The 19,908-nt window shown below is 38.4% G+C and overlaps 1 protein-coding gene across 1 annotated transcript in view; it reads right to left on the bottom strand.

The window, feature by feature from the left end:
- Nucleotides 1–19,908, bottom strand: part of LOC139757605 (sodium-dependent proline transporter-like) — a 51,292-nt gene that overhangs the window by 18,471 nt on the left and 12,913 nt on the right. Inside the window, exons 3-5 of the mRNA XM_071678241.1 lie at nucleotides 12,704–12,929; nucleotides 8,461–8,592; nucleotides 6,528–6,682 (exon numbers count right to left, since the gene is read on the bottom strand). Of these exons, the coding sequence (XP_071534342.1) occupies nucleotides 6,528–6,682; nucleotides 8,461–8,592; nucleotides 12,704–12,884 (468 nt within the window). The 5' untranslated portion in view covers nucleotides 12,885–12,929. The remainder of the gene's footprint in view (nucleotides 1–6,527; nucleotides 6,683–8,460; nucleotides 8,593–12,703; nucleotides 12,930–19,908) is intronic.

A 19,908-nucleotide genomic window follows, 5' to 3' on the forward strand; every position in this document is an offset into this window, starting at 1 on the left:
ATCATTCCAATTCACTCTATTTCTTGCATGTCTCTCACACTCCTGTATGTTCAGGCCTGATTGCTCAAAATCTTTTTCACTCCATCTTTCCACCTCCAATTTGGTCTCCTGTTTCTCCTTGTTCCTTCCAACTCTGACGAATGTATCCGCTTTGTCAACTTTTCCTCACTGATTCTGAGTGTGAACGAATGTGGCCTTTTTTGTCTGTCTTCCTGGTGCTGCCTTGCTAAAGCAGGGGTAGCTATGCTGTTTCCTGGGGGCAGAGCAGTGCCAGGAATGGATGAAGGCAAGCAAGTATGAATATGCACATGTGTATATGTCTGTGTATGTGTATGTATATGTGTATATGTTGATATGTATATGTATATATATATAAGTGAGTATGGGCATCTATGCACGTATACGTGCATATGAGTGGATGGGCTGTTCTTTGTCTGTTTCCTGGTGCTACCTTGCTGACCCAAGAAACAGCAATCAAGTATAATAAAAGAAAGAAATAAAAAATGAAAAAAATACGTTTTACACCAGGTCTTCATCTACATACTGATTAAAACGTATATGGACTGCCAGATGGGTTGTAAGCTTGCTACCATGTCCTGGACTCAAATATGGGTCCATAAGAATCACAGACTGTAATGCGAACCATTACACAACAGAAGCTCATAAGTTTGCAAGTGTGTTCCTTTTATTTCTTTGTTGGAGTGTAAGTCTATCCGTGTGTGTGGTATTTTGAGTGGTATATGTTTATATATCTATCTCTGATTGTTCTGCTATATGACTGTGCTTTTCCAATGTATTTTGACTGGCTATCTGTTTATATATCTGTTTCTGAGTGTTTGCTATATATTTGTGCTCTTCTAACTGTGTGTTTCTTTGGTTTTGAATATCTGTTTACATCTAAGACTACAATCCCAGTTGTACAAAAAATCAAAAAATAAATACAAAGGTTTAGTTTACAATAAAGGAGTGAGAATACAATATCCTTCCAGTTGGAGAGTGTACATACGTTCTTACCAAATAAATTCACTCGTGGATACAGAGGAGATGTTGTTAGGTACCTGTTATACAAGGAGTTTATTAGTCCTTGTTCTACTTTTATCTGCACAGTACAAAAAGTTGTACAAAGACATTAACTCTCTGTACTCATGCTGATGATATACATATGCAATATATCCTATAGTAACATAAGAATTACAGAAGAATCTATAACTATCACAGAATACAATTAATTAAGGAAAGAATCTATAAAAAAATATGAAATAATTTTTCAGAGGCTATAATCCAGTAACAAAATAAATCTTGCAAAGAGAGGAAAACCTTGACAAATCAGAAGGAAAATAAAAAAAGCAAGTAGAAGATTCAAGTTTTTCAGTAAAGCTAAATGAAAAATAAAAGATTGTTAAATGGAAAACTTGTGTTCCCTGCAGTGCAAAATAATTACTGGGAGCAAAAATATAAATTGCTGGAAATATCAAAACCATTTACATTCAGTTCCATAGCCAAAGTTGGAAATTCTTTTATGCTATGAGTCAAGATAAGTGCCAGGTTAAACCTTTCTAAAAGTAGTGTACCTGAGGCAAATCTAAGGTAAAGGTACAGGTCTTATGCCAAAAAAGTTCTTCTGACGCAAGAAAACAACTGTATAAAATTTCATGAATATCTGATTTAATTTTCAAATTAAGTAGGACTCTTGGCAATGGAAGGATGAAATGAAAAATTCCTGAGTGCTCCTATGCTACAGAGACAACACAGAAAGTTACAGGAAGGATAGTTTTCATAAATGAAGTCCAAAAGAAGAGGAAAATGCTTATGTGATGCAGTAACAGTAATAGGAAATATATTTACAATCTAAAACTGACAGGAAAAGATAATTCTCATAAAATGCTTGTGGGTTCATTTTGAATGGAAAATGTTCATAGAATACATTTCAGTTCATGTAGAAATTACAATTTTTCTAAAGATACCATAAAGCTAATTTACAGATTTGTTCTAAAATGAAGATTCAGAAATACAATCAAAAGTAAATATCAAACAACAATAAAAGGTGAAATTGTCTGTTTAATAAGAGTGACATAGGGTGAGAAGCTTGAAATTCAAAGCAGCATTATTACAGGGATGATATGACTTTACATTCAACGAATAGAATATTTACAATGGTATACATAATGCAGAGAAAATGAGAAGAAACAGCTTCATCACACAAAAGATATCTCTTCCACAACTTAGTTACATGTTGAAAAATAATGTAAAGAATGATTGTCAAGTTATTAACTTCTTGACCACAATGGTACAACTCTAGCATGATGTTATGACCCTTGAGCATAATGTCATGAGCCTCTGGTATGATGCAGTGACCCATGACCTGTCCTTGTGAGTACAGTCCAAGGGCAGGCCATCATGCCCACAGGTCATACTGATGGCTCAAAGGTCATAACTGAAGGTCCTTCCATCTTACACGTGGTCAATTTATGAAGTGATACAAAATTAAAACTGCAAACAATTACAAAAAATACCTTTGTATACATTTTGAGTGCTGGGTGACATAAACCCAAACATATTCTAAAATGCATGTTTAATGGCCCAGAATCTCCATACATGTCCTCAGACCATGGAAGATATCCTACAAAACATAATATAGTGAGCCTGAAGACCCTTAAAAATAATGATTAATTTCAAAAGAAAAAGACAAATGAAGAAATATGATAATGAACTACAAGGATGTTACATGGAATACTTGTTACCTGCAGGGCAGCACTGGGAAGGAAATAAAATTAGCTGGAAACAAGAGTTTCAAAACTACTGAAATCATATTTATCAAGTTCCTTGGCCAAAGGTAAAATTTAACATCAAGATTAAAATTACATTATATCTCAAGCTAATCCTCTCCATATAGGGCAAACTGAAGCAAAATTCAGATAGAGTTTTTGGGTCTTATGCTCCTCAGTTGTCTAGATTGCTAGACTATGTAGGTGACACAAAAAGGAATGGTAACAACTAACAAAAGGTTTTATAAAGGTATAAAATTTAAAGAGTAAGGGAGCATCAAGAACCAAGCCCTTGGACATACAGGTGACCTAAAACAAGTGCTAACCAGGACTTACCTATGGGTGATCTAATACATGGGCTAACCAGACACTCATGTACTGACCAAAGTCTTACCTATGAGCTACCTCCTAAATCAAGTGTTACCTATGACTTATCAAAGACTCACATATGAAATAAATGTGCACTGCATTCTCATACAGACTGAGCATCCCAAATCCAAAAACCATATGCTCCAAAATCCAAAACTTTTTGAACAGCAACATGACATTACAAGTGGAAAATTCCACACCCGGGCTCACTTGCCCAAGCTAGGTTCTGATACTCTGTTGGCGACAGTTTGTTACAAACCATCGTCACCACTAGACCAACTTGCATTACTCAATGTGTTTTTTGCTTATTCTCTGCTGTGTAAGAAAATGACTGCTTTTCAGTAGCATATAAATTCAGAGCCAGGAATGAAGGTGATGCCAAACAATCACAGATTGTCCACATGGGTGGGTGATTTTGACACCTTACCTTTCTGATGGTTGTGTTACACAAACTTTGTTTCATGTACAAAATCATTAAAAATGTTGTATACATTACCTCCTTCAGGCTATGCATATAAGTTGTATATGAAACATAAATGGATTTTGTGTTTAGACTTGGGTCCCATCCCCAAGATATCTCATAATTTATTATCCATCATGACAAATGTGGAAAACAGGATGGTATGGAAATAAACAGGTTAGAATTGAGACATACTTCAACATTTCGAACATTCAACCATCTTCCTCAGGAGATAGTGATTCCAGCATTTGGTGGGACTGTGTTCCCAGCACACAAACAAAATGCATCTGACGATGGATCTCTAACCATGCAATAGGGGTCGGGTTTAAACTCATAAAAGGTTTTAAATAGTAACTGGGTGGAAGGTATTCACAAATGAAGAGAGAGAGAGAGAGAGAGAGAGAGAGAGAGAGAGAGAGAGAGAGAGAGAGAGAGAGAGAGAGAGAGAGAGTTATACAGACATAGATACACAGACCCAAGGTCCAAGCAGGTGATCTGGCCATAAAAGAACAAGAAAAGGATTGCAAAGTAAAAGCTCTCTCCCCACCCTCCTTTTAATCCCTCCGACACTCACCAGATGGAAAAGAGGTAGAAAGAATACCTTGTAGGATTAACAAGCCTGAAGGAAATTTTTATAGAAAGTCATAAGGTATAATGAACACGAATATGTCATGCATCCTATCACCAATGACATGCACCCCTTCATTATTCAATATGAAGACAATACTGCGGATAAACTTGAGCTCCAGCCTCTCAACTTGATATGCCTATACTCTTCTCATGTTAAGGAATATAATAATTCTTATTTACTTTCTCAAAGCAGGTGACATGGGTTTAACAATGTTGATATATTACTGTATCATGGCCAGGGAGAAATCAATGGTTGTGAAGGTAGCATGATATACCACTGCATTATACTGACTAATTAAATGAATCGATCAATACCAGAGAGTGACTAGTGATGATCAAGCCTAATTTTGAAAATATTAAGGGTGTTGCTTTGAGTATTTTCTGAGAGCTTATTCCATATTTCAATAATGTTGTTGGTAAAGCAATATTTCATGCAGTCCAGATTAACGCACTGACCTCTAAGTTTTGATGAATTTTCTCTTGCTGGTACACCTGGCACTATTGTGAAGAAATTCTCAACATCGGTACAGTAGAATTCATTAAGTATTTTGAAAAATTCTATCAATTTACTTCAGAAGTGCTTCTTGCTAAGGGAGAGCAATTTTAATTCTCACAGTCTCTCCTCATATGGTTTGTTACAAAAGCAAGGAATCAATTTAGCTGCTCTTCACTGCACTGCTTCCAACTGAAGAATGTCCTTACTTAAGTGTGTGTGTGTGTGTGTGTGTGTGTGTGTGGAGGGGGGGACGCTTAGGTATAGCGGCAATATCACATCCCTGCTTTCATAAATAAAGTTTTTGTTAATAAATCCTAACATCCTATTTACTCTCTTAGCAGCTTCACTGTATTGCTGGGAGAATCTGGAGTTACTGGAGACAGCAACCCCTAGATCTCTCATACTAGGAGTGTCATTTATCTTGGGGCCCATCAGTTCACAATCAAATTTCTTGTTTAGGTTTCCTACTTTTAAAAGCTGGCTTTCAATGACAATAAATTGCACTTGCCATTCACTAAGCCATTCAATGATTTTATCTAGATCCTCCTGTAGCCTATCTTCAGTAAATGTAGCAATGCCAATCTTTGTGTCATCTGCAAATTTGGACACTAGGTTATTTAGCCTTACATCAATATTGTTAATAAAAATGAGGAACAGTACAGGCCCAAGTATGGATCCTTAGGGAACTCTATTAGTAATGGGTGACCATGGTGATGATTCCTCATTCATCACAACTCTCTGCTTCCTATCACGTAAGCAGGCTTCTATCCAATATCCTATGCAACGAGTAATCCCAAGGCACATAGTTGATGCATCAATTCAATGTGGGTGACTTTGTTGAATGCTTTCTGGATGTCTAGAAATATTATACCAGTTCTTTTGTCTTGTCGTGGATATACAGTAATATATAAAAAAATTCAAAGAGGTCTGTAATGTATGATCTGCGCCTTCTAAAACCATGCTGTACATAACTGATCAGGTTGCGTTTTCCAGATAGGCTACAATTTTATCTTTAATACTCAACTCCAGAAGTTTATACATAATCGATAAGGCTAATACGACAGTAATTACCTGGCATGTCGTAGCTTCCTTTTTGTATAAAGGAACGACATCTGCCAGTCTCCAGTCCGGTGGAACTATTCCATCCTAGAGAGATTTATTGAAAATATGGGTTAACGGTCTGGCAATTTCATGTCTGATGTTTTTAATTACTTGTGGATGGAAACAATTTGGACCTAGGCTTTTATTAATCTTCAATTTATCTATCTGTGTTAACACTTCTCTAATTGTGACAGCAAAATCATATATTGTGAGAGTGCTATTTATCACTGTCTCAAAAAAAACTTGAGAGAGGACCCAAATGTTGATAAGCAACGAGACATAATTCTGGAACATGAACAATAAAGATATGACTACTTAAGTCTTCTGAGGAGAGGCATACTTCAACAACTGGATGCAAAAAGCACTGACAAAGACTCAGGATGGATGAGCAGAAGCCTTTCCTGGCAAGAGTTGTGGCCATATGTACCATGGTAAGTAACAGTAAAACTGCTTGGAGCAAGGAAGAAGAAAACACGTATAAGAAAAAAGTGGTGTTAGGAGGTAGGGGTCCCATGAATGTAAGGCCCCATCTCCAGAAGCATCAATATGCAATCAACAGACAAAATTAATATAGACACACACACTAAGACATACTTAAACACACACAATAAATATACAAACATGAATAAGAATAATTATTCTCTTTTTTCATCCTTCTCTATCTCTTAGCCAGTCACAACAATCTTCTTTCCCCTGGGGTACATACGAGAGAGCAAGCTGGGGTGTTCCAGGTGTTGTCACATGATGCCCATGGCAGTTTATTACTGAAGGAGTTGTACAGGAAAACCAGAGGGTAGGCAATCACCACATTGTACACTGTCACGAACACCAGGTTCATGATGAAGGTTGCGAAGCCCACACCTGGTGAAGGGAGAGGAGGGTGAGACTTAAATCTATGGATGGTGAAGGGCAGGGAGGGGAACTTTAAACTTAAACCTGGTGAAAAGAGAGGAGGGGGAGACTTGAAATCCATGCCTGGTAATAGGAAGGGAAGAGAACATTTGAAACCTAAGCCTGGTGAAGGGAGGGGAGGGGGAGACTTTAAACCCAAGCCTGGTGAAGGGAGGGAAGGAGAAGACTTTAAACTCAAGCCTAGTGAAGGGAGCAGAGGGAAAGATTTGAAGCCCATGCATGGCGAAGGGTGGGATGGGTTCAAGCCTGCACCAGGTGAAGGGAGGGGAGGGGAAGATTTGAAACCCAAGCCTGGTGAAGAGAAGGGAGAGGGAAATCTTTAAGTCTCTACCCTTCAACAAACCATCAGTACCTTTCTGAAGATATCCTCACAACTTATTGTTTTACTTTAAGGATTTCCACAAAAAACATTCCAGTGTAGAATTAGCAAACTGATAATCTGATTTTCATCAGTCTACTAAGAAAATTCATTCAAATGTAGTCTGATGCCATACCTTATCAAGATCAGTTGGGTAAGTGTTACAATTTGAAGCCCATGCTGGCCATGCTATACCCTAGCCTAAGCCAAGTGCCCAAATTATCTACCAGCCTCTAGGGAAGGTTGGAAAGCTGGTTTTACCGTGGGCTAACTACCATGACTAGGATTCGAACCAATGAGGACAACCTAGGGTGGCTCATGAATACATTAGTCAGAAATGCTAACTGCTACACCATGGAGATCTATATGCTGAGCATATCATTAAGATACTATTCAAAATTTGATACTGTGCATATAGTTCAATTAATGATCATTGTAGGTGCAGTGTTTAAAGTTAAATAACACAGCTTATATTTGCAAAGTCTTATACTCTCGATCTCGGAACTTAATGGCAAAATAAACAATGAATTGGTTGGAGAACTAGAAAAGAAGCCTTCCCCAGCTTACAAGATCCCTGCAAGATCCAACACCCATTGTGTAGGGGCATCAGCCAACACTGTTGGTTGGAAGTGATCATGTACTGCTGCTTAAACAATGTCATCTTCACTATATTTAAATTTTTCTAAACCCTGAATCATTTTTCATGGACCACCATTGTCTTCAGTTTTAGCTCTGTACGGCATTCACCATGCACTTTCTCTTGGCCCACATTTTACATTCTTCTTTCAGTTTCATAGTCTTGGCCTTGACACAGCATTCATTATTCATTTTCTTAGTCTTTGATATGACACTGCTCATTACTTATCTTTTTAGTGTCGGCCCTAATATTGCAATCAATATTTACTTTCATACTCTTGGCCTTGACACCACTTATTCACTTCAAGTCTTAGCCCTCATACTTGTTTCTCTAGATGATCTATGTCTGTAAATGCTGAACCACTCCATGTGTAAGATAGGAGTTGTAAGTGTCTAGTTAACCTTGAGGATTGCATAGTTTACTAATTGGAATATTACTGACAATGAGTCTTATAGGCCTTTACTTTAAGCTTTGACATATACCTTAAACAGTGGCCCTTACATTAATCATTTGCCCTAACATTAAACATTGGACGAATCCCTAATTACTGACCCCTACCTTAAAAAATGGTCCTTACATTAAACAGTGGCCTATCCCTTAAATACTAACCCTTACCTATAGTGATGGTCCTTAAATCAAACACTTCCCTATTCCATAAAATTTTTCATATACCTCAAACATTTTACTGGCTATTCTCTTCAGGACTAGCCTTCACTTCAATACTCTCCTTACCTTTAAAGATAGGGCAGGCATCAAAGAGAGTGAAGCAGCTGCAGGAAGAAAACTGCCCCATGCCAGACTCCAGCAGGTAGAGTGGCACACCCACAACAGCCAACACCAGCAGGTATGGCACCAGGAATGCCCCTGCCAACATAACCACATCTTAATCTCCCATGTCCATGTTTACTACCCCCCCCTCTCCAAGTCCAACGTACTTCCTGAACTTATAACTACTGGTTCTATACCCACCAGGACTTCTACCCAAGCATCTCTATCCTAGGATCCCTACCTAAGGTCTCCTACACCATGTCACCTATCGGGGTCCATCTCAAGTCCGCAGCTTCCTCCTATCCTTGGAATCCAACCCCAGTTAACTAATATATTTTGTTATACAATCTAACAACTGAGCAGTTTATTTGTTAAATAATCTAGCAGCAGAATAATAGTGGAAATATGATCTAGCACTTGAATAACTGAGTTTCAAATATAATCTTGTAGTTGTGGAAAGAGTGCAAGATGGGGAGTTTACAGGCAGATTGTATGATAACACAATTAAAGGGGTTGATGTGAAAGGACAACCACCTGTTACATGGGGATATAGGGTGGAAGAGCACAGGAAGGGAGGCACGTAAGGACAAGTGGAGACTATTTTGCAATGGCCATCCCCTTATTGGTTAATGGGAATTCCTAGAGGGAATGGGCTTCAGAGACATATATAGATAAACAGATCTAGTAGTTGGATGGTCTATTTGCCTTTCAATCTCTTAGTTGAATGACCAAGGCATCAGATAATCCAGTGATTCAATAATCTAGTAGTCAGATTATCTAATGCAAGACTCATCTAGTTGTCATATAATTTAGCATTTAAGTAATCTACTTCATTTATAATCTTGTACTTGAAATATCTAGCTGTCTTTTTTATGGCAGCTGAGACAGCTTGAGCAACTGACTGCCCCAGTCAAGCTACCAGATATGGGCAAATAATCAATTTTGCATTTTGTTTCCCCTATGAATAACCTAAGCATCATATGATTTAGCGGTTTAGTGCACTGCTAGACTAACTAAATACTTATAAAGAGAAAACTCTACCTCCTCTCCTACAAGCATAAGCAATGAAATTTTGGTGGGATGGCAATATACATGTGTAATTACCTTTTTGTACTGTATGGAGAGGTTTTTTCTTACACTGGTGGGGCCCCAGCTCTAAACTACCTCTACTAACATACAACATAAACTTATGTATGCTGTCTACATTAACTATGTCCCCAGTCATTCTACTTTATTCATACACCACTCATACTTTCAAAATACTTGATCATTCTCAATAAATATCTTGCTTAATTTCATGATGTGCTCTATCTTTACTTCTCTCAAATAGCTGTTAACTGTCCACATCATTGATGTGTTTTAGAAATTGGAAGACCAGTATCGGGAGGGTTAGTGACTAATCCATAGTGAGCCAGCACCTCAGTGCATTCAAGTTGCATTCCTCTGACCCAGGAAGCTGTCTTTTCTCTCTGCCTCATTGTCTATAAACATAAAATCTCTCCTTGTTACACATAACACTTAACACTTAACTCACACACCTCATTCTTCAAAACACTAGATTTCCTGCTGTGGGCACTATGTGATAGCCCTAACTTTTGGCAAAATGGTAGGAACAGTAGATAGATGCAGAAGGTGAGAACATTTAAGCTGGAGCATTAGGTAAAAGTAGTGGGTAGGAGCATTACAGAAGTAGTCAGTAGGAACATTAGGCAGGAGTCTCTCCAAACACTGTGCTAGAGTTGCCCTTTGCCAATGGCCTGTTAAGGGTGAAGCATAAATGCTAAGAAGCATCACTGGAGTTCACTTTTTATGGAGACTATTGCCATGGCTACTCCCTTGAGGGAGTTCCAGTTGGAAAAGGCATCAGAGATGCAGATAGATGATTCTATCTTTTGTATGTTGAAGGCTCCAGTCACAGACAAAAGTCCATATCAAGCCTGAGCCTTAAATGAAATATAGAGAGAATTATGAAATAGAAAGAGGAAAAAAGGAGAGACAAAGGAGAGCATTTTATGAATCTTGGAGGATGTAAAAGACATGTGACCTGTCTCTTGAAATGTGCCAGGTCATGATTATTGGCAAAGACATGTGATGGTAGAGAGTTCCAAACCTTCAACATGTAGGGAAAGAAGTAGGTATCAAAACGGCCCACCCTTGAATTGCTAATTTAGCCAGACATAAGGTGGTGATTTCATCATCCCTCTCTATTCTCTTCCCTAAAGTTAGCTATTTAGTCTTTAGCCTTTCCCTGTGACTTAGCACACTTAAGTCTGGTACCATCTTTGTTGCCATCCTCTGGACCTTCTCTAACAGATCTTTGTGCTTTCTTCAGTGAAATTACCAAACTTCAAAAGCTTCTAGTTCTGGACTTATGATACAAACAGCTTGTTAAATATTTCCTTATCCATATGCTTGAAAACTTTTCTGATGTTTGCCAGAAGACAGCATGTCACCTTCATTGTTCTAACATAGGAATGGTGATAGTTTTAGGAAGATGCTGACTATGTGGTTATTAACTGTATCTACAGAAAGAGAGTTTTACATTTGCATTGTCCCACCTTTTAACCTTATACACAGTCTATATCTTTACCCTACCTGTATAAATACACACACACACTAGGTACCCATTTTATCAACCAGCCCCTAAGGGTGGATGGAGAGCACAGTGGACATTGGACTAACTGCTGCAAAGAGGATTCCAACCTAAACAAGTTTGACCCCAGATGGCTTGTGCATGCACGATGGTCAGTAACACTAACCACTACACCCCAAAGGTTGGTATGTAGTTACGACTTGTACTGTAGGTGGATGGAATTTTACCCTTGTGGCGCACTGGGAATTTTTTTTCTCATTTCACTGAAGGATATAGTCATGGACAAAAGTCCACATCATGGCCAGGCTTTAATTGAAATATAGAGAGAATTATGAAATGGAAAAAGAAAAGACAAAGGAAAGTATTCACAAATTTTTGAGAAAATGAAACACGTCTTTTGATATATGCCAGGTCATACTTACTGGGAAAGACATGAAAAGGTAGAGAGTTCAAAGCCTCAAAGTATGGGGAAAGAGGCATGTATCAAAATGGCCCACAATAATCATGTGACACAGCAGCAGCTTGCCAATTACTGCATGGTCTAGCTAGTGGAGGAGGCACACAAGAAGCCAGCTCTCACGAGCAAAAACCAAAGTAATACCTGGAGAAGAGGGAAAGTGAACCAACACTGCAGCGTAAGGCAAGGGGGGGTCAAGTTTGGAAGTCAGCTTGGGGCAGTTTATAAGTACGACTGCTTTTGACTCAATTCTGTCATGGATACAGAACCAGAACCACATCAAATATGAGAGCAGTACTCCACACAAGGACGAATCAATACCTTGTATAAATGGAGCAACTGTTCAGGAGAGAAAAAGTTTCGACATCTAAACAGGACACCCAATTCCTTAGAGACAGACTTAGCTATTCCTGTAATGTGGAGTTTTCAAGAAAGAATGGGTGTCACAGTAATACCAAGTATGTTCATTGACTCAAGAGGTGAAATGAGAACTGTCAAAGGAGAGATGAGAGTTGTGAGGAGTTTTTGATAGAGAGATGGGTAGAAATTTTGTCTTGGAGGCATAACAAGATTTTGTCTACTCCATTGAGATAACCTGTCCAAGTCTGAGTTTATTGAGGAAGCTATGTCAAGACGAGATGCAGGTTGAGTGAGAGAAGATGGAGCAGAATTGAAGGATGCGGATGAATGTGGAGTTGAGTCGTCAGCGTATGAGTGAATTGGGTTATTTGTGGAGGAGAAGAAATCATTGAAAAAAGGAGAAAAAGTGTGGAAGATAGGACAGAACCTAGAAGGACACCGCTGTTAATGGAGAAAAGGGGGGAGGCTGATCCATCAACAACCAGAGAGACAAATCAGCTGGAGAGGAAGCTAGATATGAAGAAGCAAAGTAAGGGAGGGAAGCTCAAACAGGGGAGCTTAGAGATGAGACCCCAATGCCACATCCTGTCAAAAGCCTTAGATATGTCAAGGGCAACTACATCATGTGTGTGATTACTCATTACTATTTGTGTTACGGTGGGAGAGGTTTACACTCGTATTGTCCCTTTTCTTAACCTTGTATATATGTACCACGATTTTACTCACACATACACACACTTGGCAGCCTAAGCAGTGCGCTCGAATGTGAGTGTGCTGATGATCCTAACACAACCCACCTCCACCATTCATATAGCAGAGATATGGGAACCTCCACACGTTGGCCAAACCTATAGCGAACCCTGCCACGGAGAGGAAGTAATCCCAAGTGCTCTGCCAGTTCCCTCGCTCGCTGCTGGAGGCCTGAGATAAACTCATCTTCCTTGACTCCAACACCACATTCACGACTAAGCCTTCCATCTCTTCAGGAGTTCCTGTACGACTACCATCTGTTTCACTCGATTCCTGTGGTAAAAGAAAACATTTCACATATTCCTCAGCTAAGAACCAGCTGCTTCAGCCACGTTCTGGGAAGAGAAATGGGTTTACATTAGAATTCATGGGAGACAGATAACAAAAGATGTGATGGAGGACAGAAGTAGTCTAAGTTCATAGTTTACACACACACACTCAAAAGATAATAATGCAGGAGGGTCATTCCCACCCAAACCACAACTCCCTCCAGCACAGTAGAGGCAGACACATACACACTTGCGAAGGAGCATCATATCGTATACAAAGTGATATACTGCCATGAACTTTTTCCTACATTATTTGCTGTGTTCTCTGGGCAAGGGGGTTAAGATCTGAAACAAAAAGGTTCTGTGTTTACTAAAAGACGAGCTGCTGATTTTTCCTTCACTAACTGTCTCACTATTAACATGATATCATTCAGCTGTCGAGCTCTGATTTAATGGGATAGAAAATCTTCACTCTGACATATGACGATAATTCATTCCATTTTTCTATAGACACACATCTGAAAAAAAAATTGCCCGCATCAGAATTGAATATTTCCTTTGATTTCATACCATTATTTCTGGTCACTGATACTGTCTGATAAGAAAAAAAATCCTCATGGTATGTTGTAGAAATTTGGTACCTTCAAAATTTCTCTTGGATCTATCTCATCGAAGTCGGCCCATTTTTCAATAAGATATTCTTAGATTTCAACGCCTTTTCAAGTTTATTTCTGAAATAAGGGTTACTGCTTTGAAGTCTTAGAATGTGACTAAATTTGGTGAACAGAGATAAACAGCATATTCAAAATGAAGTCTAAGGCGTTGTAATAAGTTCTAAGCACTGTGTCCTTCCGTTTTATTGTTCACGTTTCTAAGACAACTAACATTCTATTGGCTTTATCGTATGCAACACGAAATTATCATCTAAGGTCGTTTCTGATTATCACTCGAAGCATTTCATATTTGTGATGAGCATTCGTCTCACCAAAATGTATTGCTTTCCATCTGAATACGGTGAAATCCATCCACTCTGTCCCTGATCACTCAATTATCGTAATCACTGAGTCTGAGTGGACTTCCTTACCTTAACTATCTATATTTCCTACTCTCGTGTCGTCGGCAAAATTTTGAAAGTCTACCGGTGTGTGTCCCCTACATCAATGATACAGATCACTGATATAGTGCAGGTCGTACACTTCCCCGTCCACTACCGCCTGATTGTTTTCCAACTGGAAGCCACTTCCCTCTTCTCAGCAAAGGTTTTACAGCTGTAGCCGAGTTCTGAAGAGGACAGACAGTTACTCACCTTATTCAAGGGATACCTACTTCAGCCAAGTCCTTAGGAAGAATGAAAGGATCTTACATTCTCTTTAACTAGCCATTAACTGCTTCGACCGAGTCCTGACGAGAAATTATTTCCTCTTTAACAAAGCCAAGGATTTACGAAGCCCTCTTCCTGACGTATCCTTATAATGAATCCATAACCTAACTAGTCGTCATTGGTTAGACCGTATATACGAATGTCTGTATCTAAAGTCTTTCTCAATGCAATACATACGTAATTCAAATTTTCTTCTTTTTACAGAGATAATGGCTACCATTCCGACCAGAATGATGTTTCATATTAACTGATCTATTCTTCTTCACATGCTAAGTTCACCCATTACCATACAGCTACAAACTCTTTTATTACAGTACCCTCCTGACGTGGCTTTCTCTTGTCACATAGCATTCCTGATCTGCCACCTCTGACACATCACACTCCCCTATCCTTTTTTGTGGCACATCTCAATGGTACATTTCTTCTAACTCGACCTCTCTATCGACAATACACCTTCTGTCGCATCTTAATGTCGAAGTCAACCTTCCCATATATTTCCTCTCTCCAAACAGGCCCCTCACCCCCTTCCGACACAGACCCCCCTGACGATGGCCCCCTGTCGAAGTCTTAGTCAACTGCCTGACCTTTTTCTTCATCAAATATGAACAGTCCGCCCACATCACCACGAGTGACTCAGCGTGTTTCTGTACGATTACTATCTGTGTGTTAAGGGGAGGGAGTTTTACACTCGTGTTGTCTGACTCTTAACCTCGTCTGTTACATGTTTTCACTATTATGTGTGCATTTACACATACACATCCCAGCCTGAGCCAGATACCCATTCATCAACTAGCCCCATGTGCATGTGTGTGTGTGTGTAGCCCTCTTACACCAGTTCGAGATCTGTCGACACTGAAATTCTTTACCCATTACGGTAATTCTGTCGTCTTGCTGAAGGATAGTAAGAGATGTATTTAACTTGTACAGTATTCTCGGCTTGGTGTTTTGTATAATACAAGTCGATGTCTTTAAGACAATCGAATATCCTCAATCATTCGAAAATCGATTCTACACCAAGCTCATATACGAACAGATGGGAATGTATGTAAAACGTTTTTCGATGCCAAATTCTGACCCCTTACCCACGAGTGCATTCCCATGGACCAACTCAAGGCACTGGAGAGAGTGCATTCCTCTGCACTCACCCGAGGCACTCTAAAGACCAGTCGGTTAAGCCTCACCCTCATCTAAAACTTAAAAGAGGTTTATAATCTAAGTTTCCTTCTTTCGGTTATTATGTTGAGGCGAGATACCTCATCCACTTTACGAAATACATCATTCTCATCATTACTTCATATAACATTCTTTTAACGAAAAAAAAGATGTTCTTTCTCATAATAAAATTATACAATGTGGGACAAGGGAGCTTTTTTCCTTCTAATAAGACGCAAGATTCTGTTATGGGAAATGAGAGAGAAAGATTCAAAATCTTGATCTGGTAAAATCAAAGTTTTGGGAAAGTGAAAAGCTACTGAACTCTGACCACCGCTATTCGCAGTAAGGCTACACACACACACACACACACACACACACACACGTCATGAAACATGGAAACTAAAACGGAGTACTGACGCTCACAGACACACATACTCAACATGATCGCCTCCGGCGAAATAAAAAAAAAAAACGGATAACTTGTTCCGCGCGCTTTACACCAGTCCGTAAAACGTCTAATAGCAAGATCGGGTTTATTCTTACCGTTACCTATCGAGACAAAACCTACGATAAACGCTTATGGAAGAAATTCCCAACAAGCTTTACAGAACACGTGACCACAAACGCCAATATTTGCAAACGCCAATATTTGGACCATGGCGCTTTACACCAGTCCGTAAAACGTCTATTAGCAAGATCGGGTTTATTCTTACCGTTACCTAACGAGACAATACCTAAGATAAACGGTTATCGAAGAAGGTCCCAACAAGCTTTACAGAACACGTGACCACAAACGCCAATATTTGCAAACGCCAATATTAGCAAACGCCAATATTTGGACCATGGCTTCCCTACCACATCCAATCCTTCGTAACCAGGTTGAGGGGTATGTTGATTTACCTTAGGTCAGGATTATGGGTTAAATGAAAAAAATGGTTCAAACTTTTATAATTTAGCTCACCTCCGTTCACTATACTGCAAAATCCTTCCATCGTCGGGGACTTAATTAATCCTGCCGACATCTGATGGAATGAAGAACTCCAAAAGCAACTGCTGTAGATTTTCAAAATCTCAAAGATTTATCTTTTATGTCAGCTCCAAAAGCCTGTCATACCGAAATAACACACAGCACGGTTTCTAAATTGATTTTCCAACGCGAACCTGCCTCAGTCTCATGTTAAAAGTGAAAATAATTCCTCAGACCTGCATACTAAAATGATATACTTGAAAATACAATAGGCATCAACTTTAAGGAGACACACCTGAATTGGACATCAGAAAAATATAAACACCACCACGATATCTTTTGTGGCTTCCCATATGAGTTTCTGGTTGCTGCACGCGAGTCGCTGGCATTCAATCAAATTCTTCATCAACCATGGTAGCCACATGAACGAGAAAGTCCTCAAATGCACTGCTACACTCACAACCGCATATGCAATTCCAATTTGCTCACAGAAATCCTCTACGTTTTATCATAAGACCTAAAAATCTGTTGTGCTGACGACCACGAACATGGAGTGTGGACTTCACTGTGAACAAAACTTATGCATTTTGACGAGGACCTATAACCACAAATATACGAAAACTCGGTAAGACTATAACTTGAACGAAAAAAGGAAAAAAAAAAGATGACGTAATCACCAGTAATGATTTAAATTACGAGAATAATAAATCCAGCATAGCGTTAGATGAACACCAGAAATGTTCATTTTAAAACAGGTATAGTACTCACTCTATAGTATGTGGCCCTAAGATACCACTATAGTGGTATTATCCAACTATCCTCCATGACGGTGGACTGAGATTTCGTCCCTAGAGCACCTCATTGGCGAGTTTTAAAATGTCTCGTCTTTCTCAAAGATGTTGGATCTCTGCGTGCCTCTGTGGGCGTTAGGTGGGTTGGGTTGCATCCCTGCAGGATAATATATAAGAGCTGTCGTCTACACGATAAAAAAAAAACCATGTTTTTGTTACAACTTGGGAGATCAAATGCAGGCCTACCTCTCCACATCGGTCGCGTCAGATGCCGCTTCCCTTTCCCTTCTCGACTCGCACAGTCACGAATTTCCACCGTTGAGGCCGCAAATACATTGACTTAAAAGAGTCACTGCTGCTAAAATAGTTATTCTACTATTTGGCAAGCCTTCTTGTCTCATTCTACTGTAGGTGATTAGTTGCCGCCATAGTAGTAACGGAATAGTATATCTTTAGATCCCAGGATATTCAAAGGACGTGGTACCTCCATGCCTCGTACAGCTCAAGATGTGGAAGCCCCCTTCCTCTTTTCGTCTTTCCCCCTCCTTCCTATAACCAAGCTTTCTATCTCTGGGCAGGTCTACAGACACCAGTAGTGTCCTGATTACTATCTACATCTTTTTCTCTTGCTTTTTATCCCCCTTTTCATCCGATAATACCTATGGGAGGAAGACTTCGCCACATCACTCATGGTAGAAAAAAAAAATTTGTCTTTAAACTTAACCCAGCTCTGCAATTTTTTTACAAAATAAAAACATCTAATACCATGCCTAAAGGAGATGACTAAATCTATTCTACCTATTAGGAAAATTATTTAATTATCTGGCGACAAGTTTCTGTCGACGATTAATTAGTGGAATTAGCGATTTAATGATCAAGTTCCTGGTGGAAATGTGTTGTTGACCAGGTCCGTCCGCCATTGTGCCTCCTCCATATCTCGCGAGAAATGGCCTGTCTGACTTGTAGTATTTTTGGTCTGTGATCGTCATTTACGAGATGGTTATACTAAGGAGCTTTTAGAAATGAGAGAGACGATACGTACACGAATGTGACACTGTAAATTCGGGTTTCTGTGAAGGGGAACTTGAGATTTCTTCGGATTTCTGTACGCATGACAAGATTTCATCCGTGGACTAAGTAAGCAAGATGTGTGAGCTCGGGTGTCCTCTGGGGGAAGTTACGGTGCAAGTGATTTACATAGATAAAATGAATAATGCAAGTGATTTACATAGATAAAATGAATAATGCAAGTGATTTACATAGATAAAATGAATAATGCAAGTGATTTACATAGATAAAATGAATAATGCAAGTGATTTACATAGATAAAATGAATAATGCAAGTGATTTACATAGATAAAATGAATAATGCAAGTGATTTACATAGATAAAATGAATAATGCAAGTGATTTACATAGATAAAATGAATAATGCAAGTGATTTACATAGATAAAATGAATAATGCAAGTGATTTACATAGATAAAATGAATAATGCAAGTGATTTACATAAAATGAATGATGCACGTGATATACATAAGTGAATAATGCAAGTGATTTACATAAAGTGAATAATGCTAGTGATTTACACTGAAAAATGCAAGTGATTTACATAAGATGAATAATGCAAGTGATTTACATAAATAGAATGAATAATGCAAGTGATTTACATAAATAAAATGAATAATGCAAGTGATTTACATAAAATGAATAATGCAAGTGATTTATATAAATAAAATGAATAATGCTAGTGATTTATTTAAAATTAATAATGCAAGTGATTTACATAAAGTGAATAATACAAGCGATTTTCACAGTGAATAATGGAAGTGATTTTCATAAAATGAATAATGCAAGTGATTTTAATAAGTGAATAATGCAAGTGATTTTCATAAAGTGAATAATACAAGCGATTTTCACAGTGAATAATGCAAGTGATTTTAATAAATGAAGTGAATAATGCAAGTGATTTTCAGAAATAAAGTGAATCTTGCAAGTGATTTCAGAAATAGAGTGAATAATACAAGCGATTTTCATGAAGTGAATAATGTAAGTGATTTTCTTAAAGTGAAAAATGCAAATGATTTTCATAAAGTGAATAACGCAAGTGATTTCCACAAAGTGAATAATGGAAGTGATTTTCATAAAGTGAATAGTGCACGTGATATTCATAGATAAAGTGGACAACTAGTGACCTAAATGATACAACGGAAAGAATCTGACGTAGAGGAAAAATCCAGTGACCGGCCAGGGAAAAGGTAAGTACTAATTATACCCTACATGTTTTTCGTTGAGATATGATTGGCTTACAGGTTTTATGCTTCGATATGATTGGCTTACAAGTTTTATGCTTTGATATGATTGGCTTACAAGTTTTATGCTTTGATATGATTGGCTTACAAGTTTTATGCTTCGATATGATTGGCTGAAAGACTTTATTTTCCTTCGCTGGTTGACTTTTATTCGTCCCTTCACCTGTTTTGGTCATTATATATATATATATATATATATATATATATATATATATATATATATATATATGCAAGAACGTTATCTCGGAGAGCAAAAATGGATATGTTATATGGTTGCGAGGCATGGGCCATAGATAAGGTTGTGCGGAGGGTGGATGTGCTGAAATGTTTGAGGACTATATGTGGTGTGAGGTGGTTTGATCGAGTAAGTAATGAAAGG

This window comes from Panulirus ornatus, chromosome 27 (assembly GCF_036320965.1).
Source record: "Panulirus ornatus isolate Po-2019 chromosome 27, ASM3632096v1, whole genome shotgun sequence".
NCBI classification, from domain to species: domain Eukaryota; kingdom Metazoa; phylum Arthropoda; class Malacostraca; order Decapoda; family Palinuridae; genus Panulirus; species Panulirus ornatus.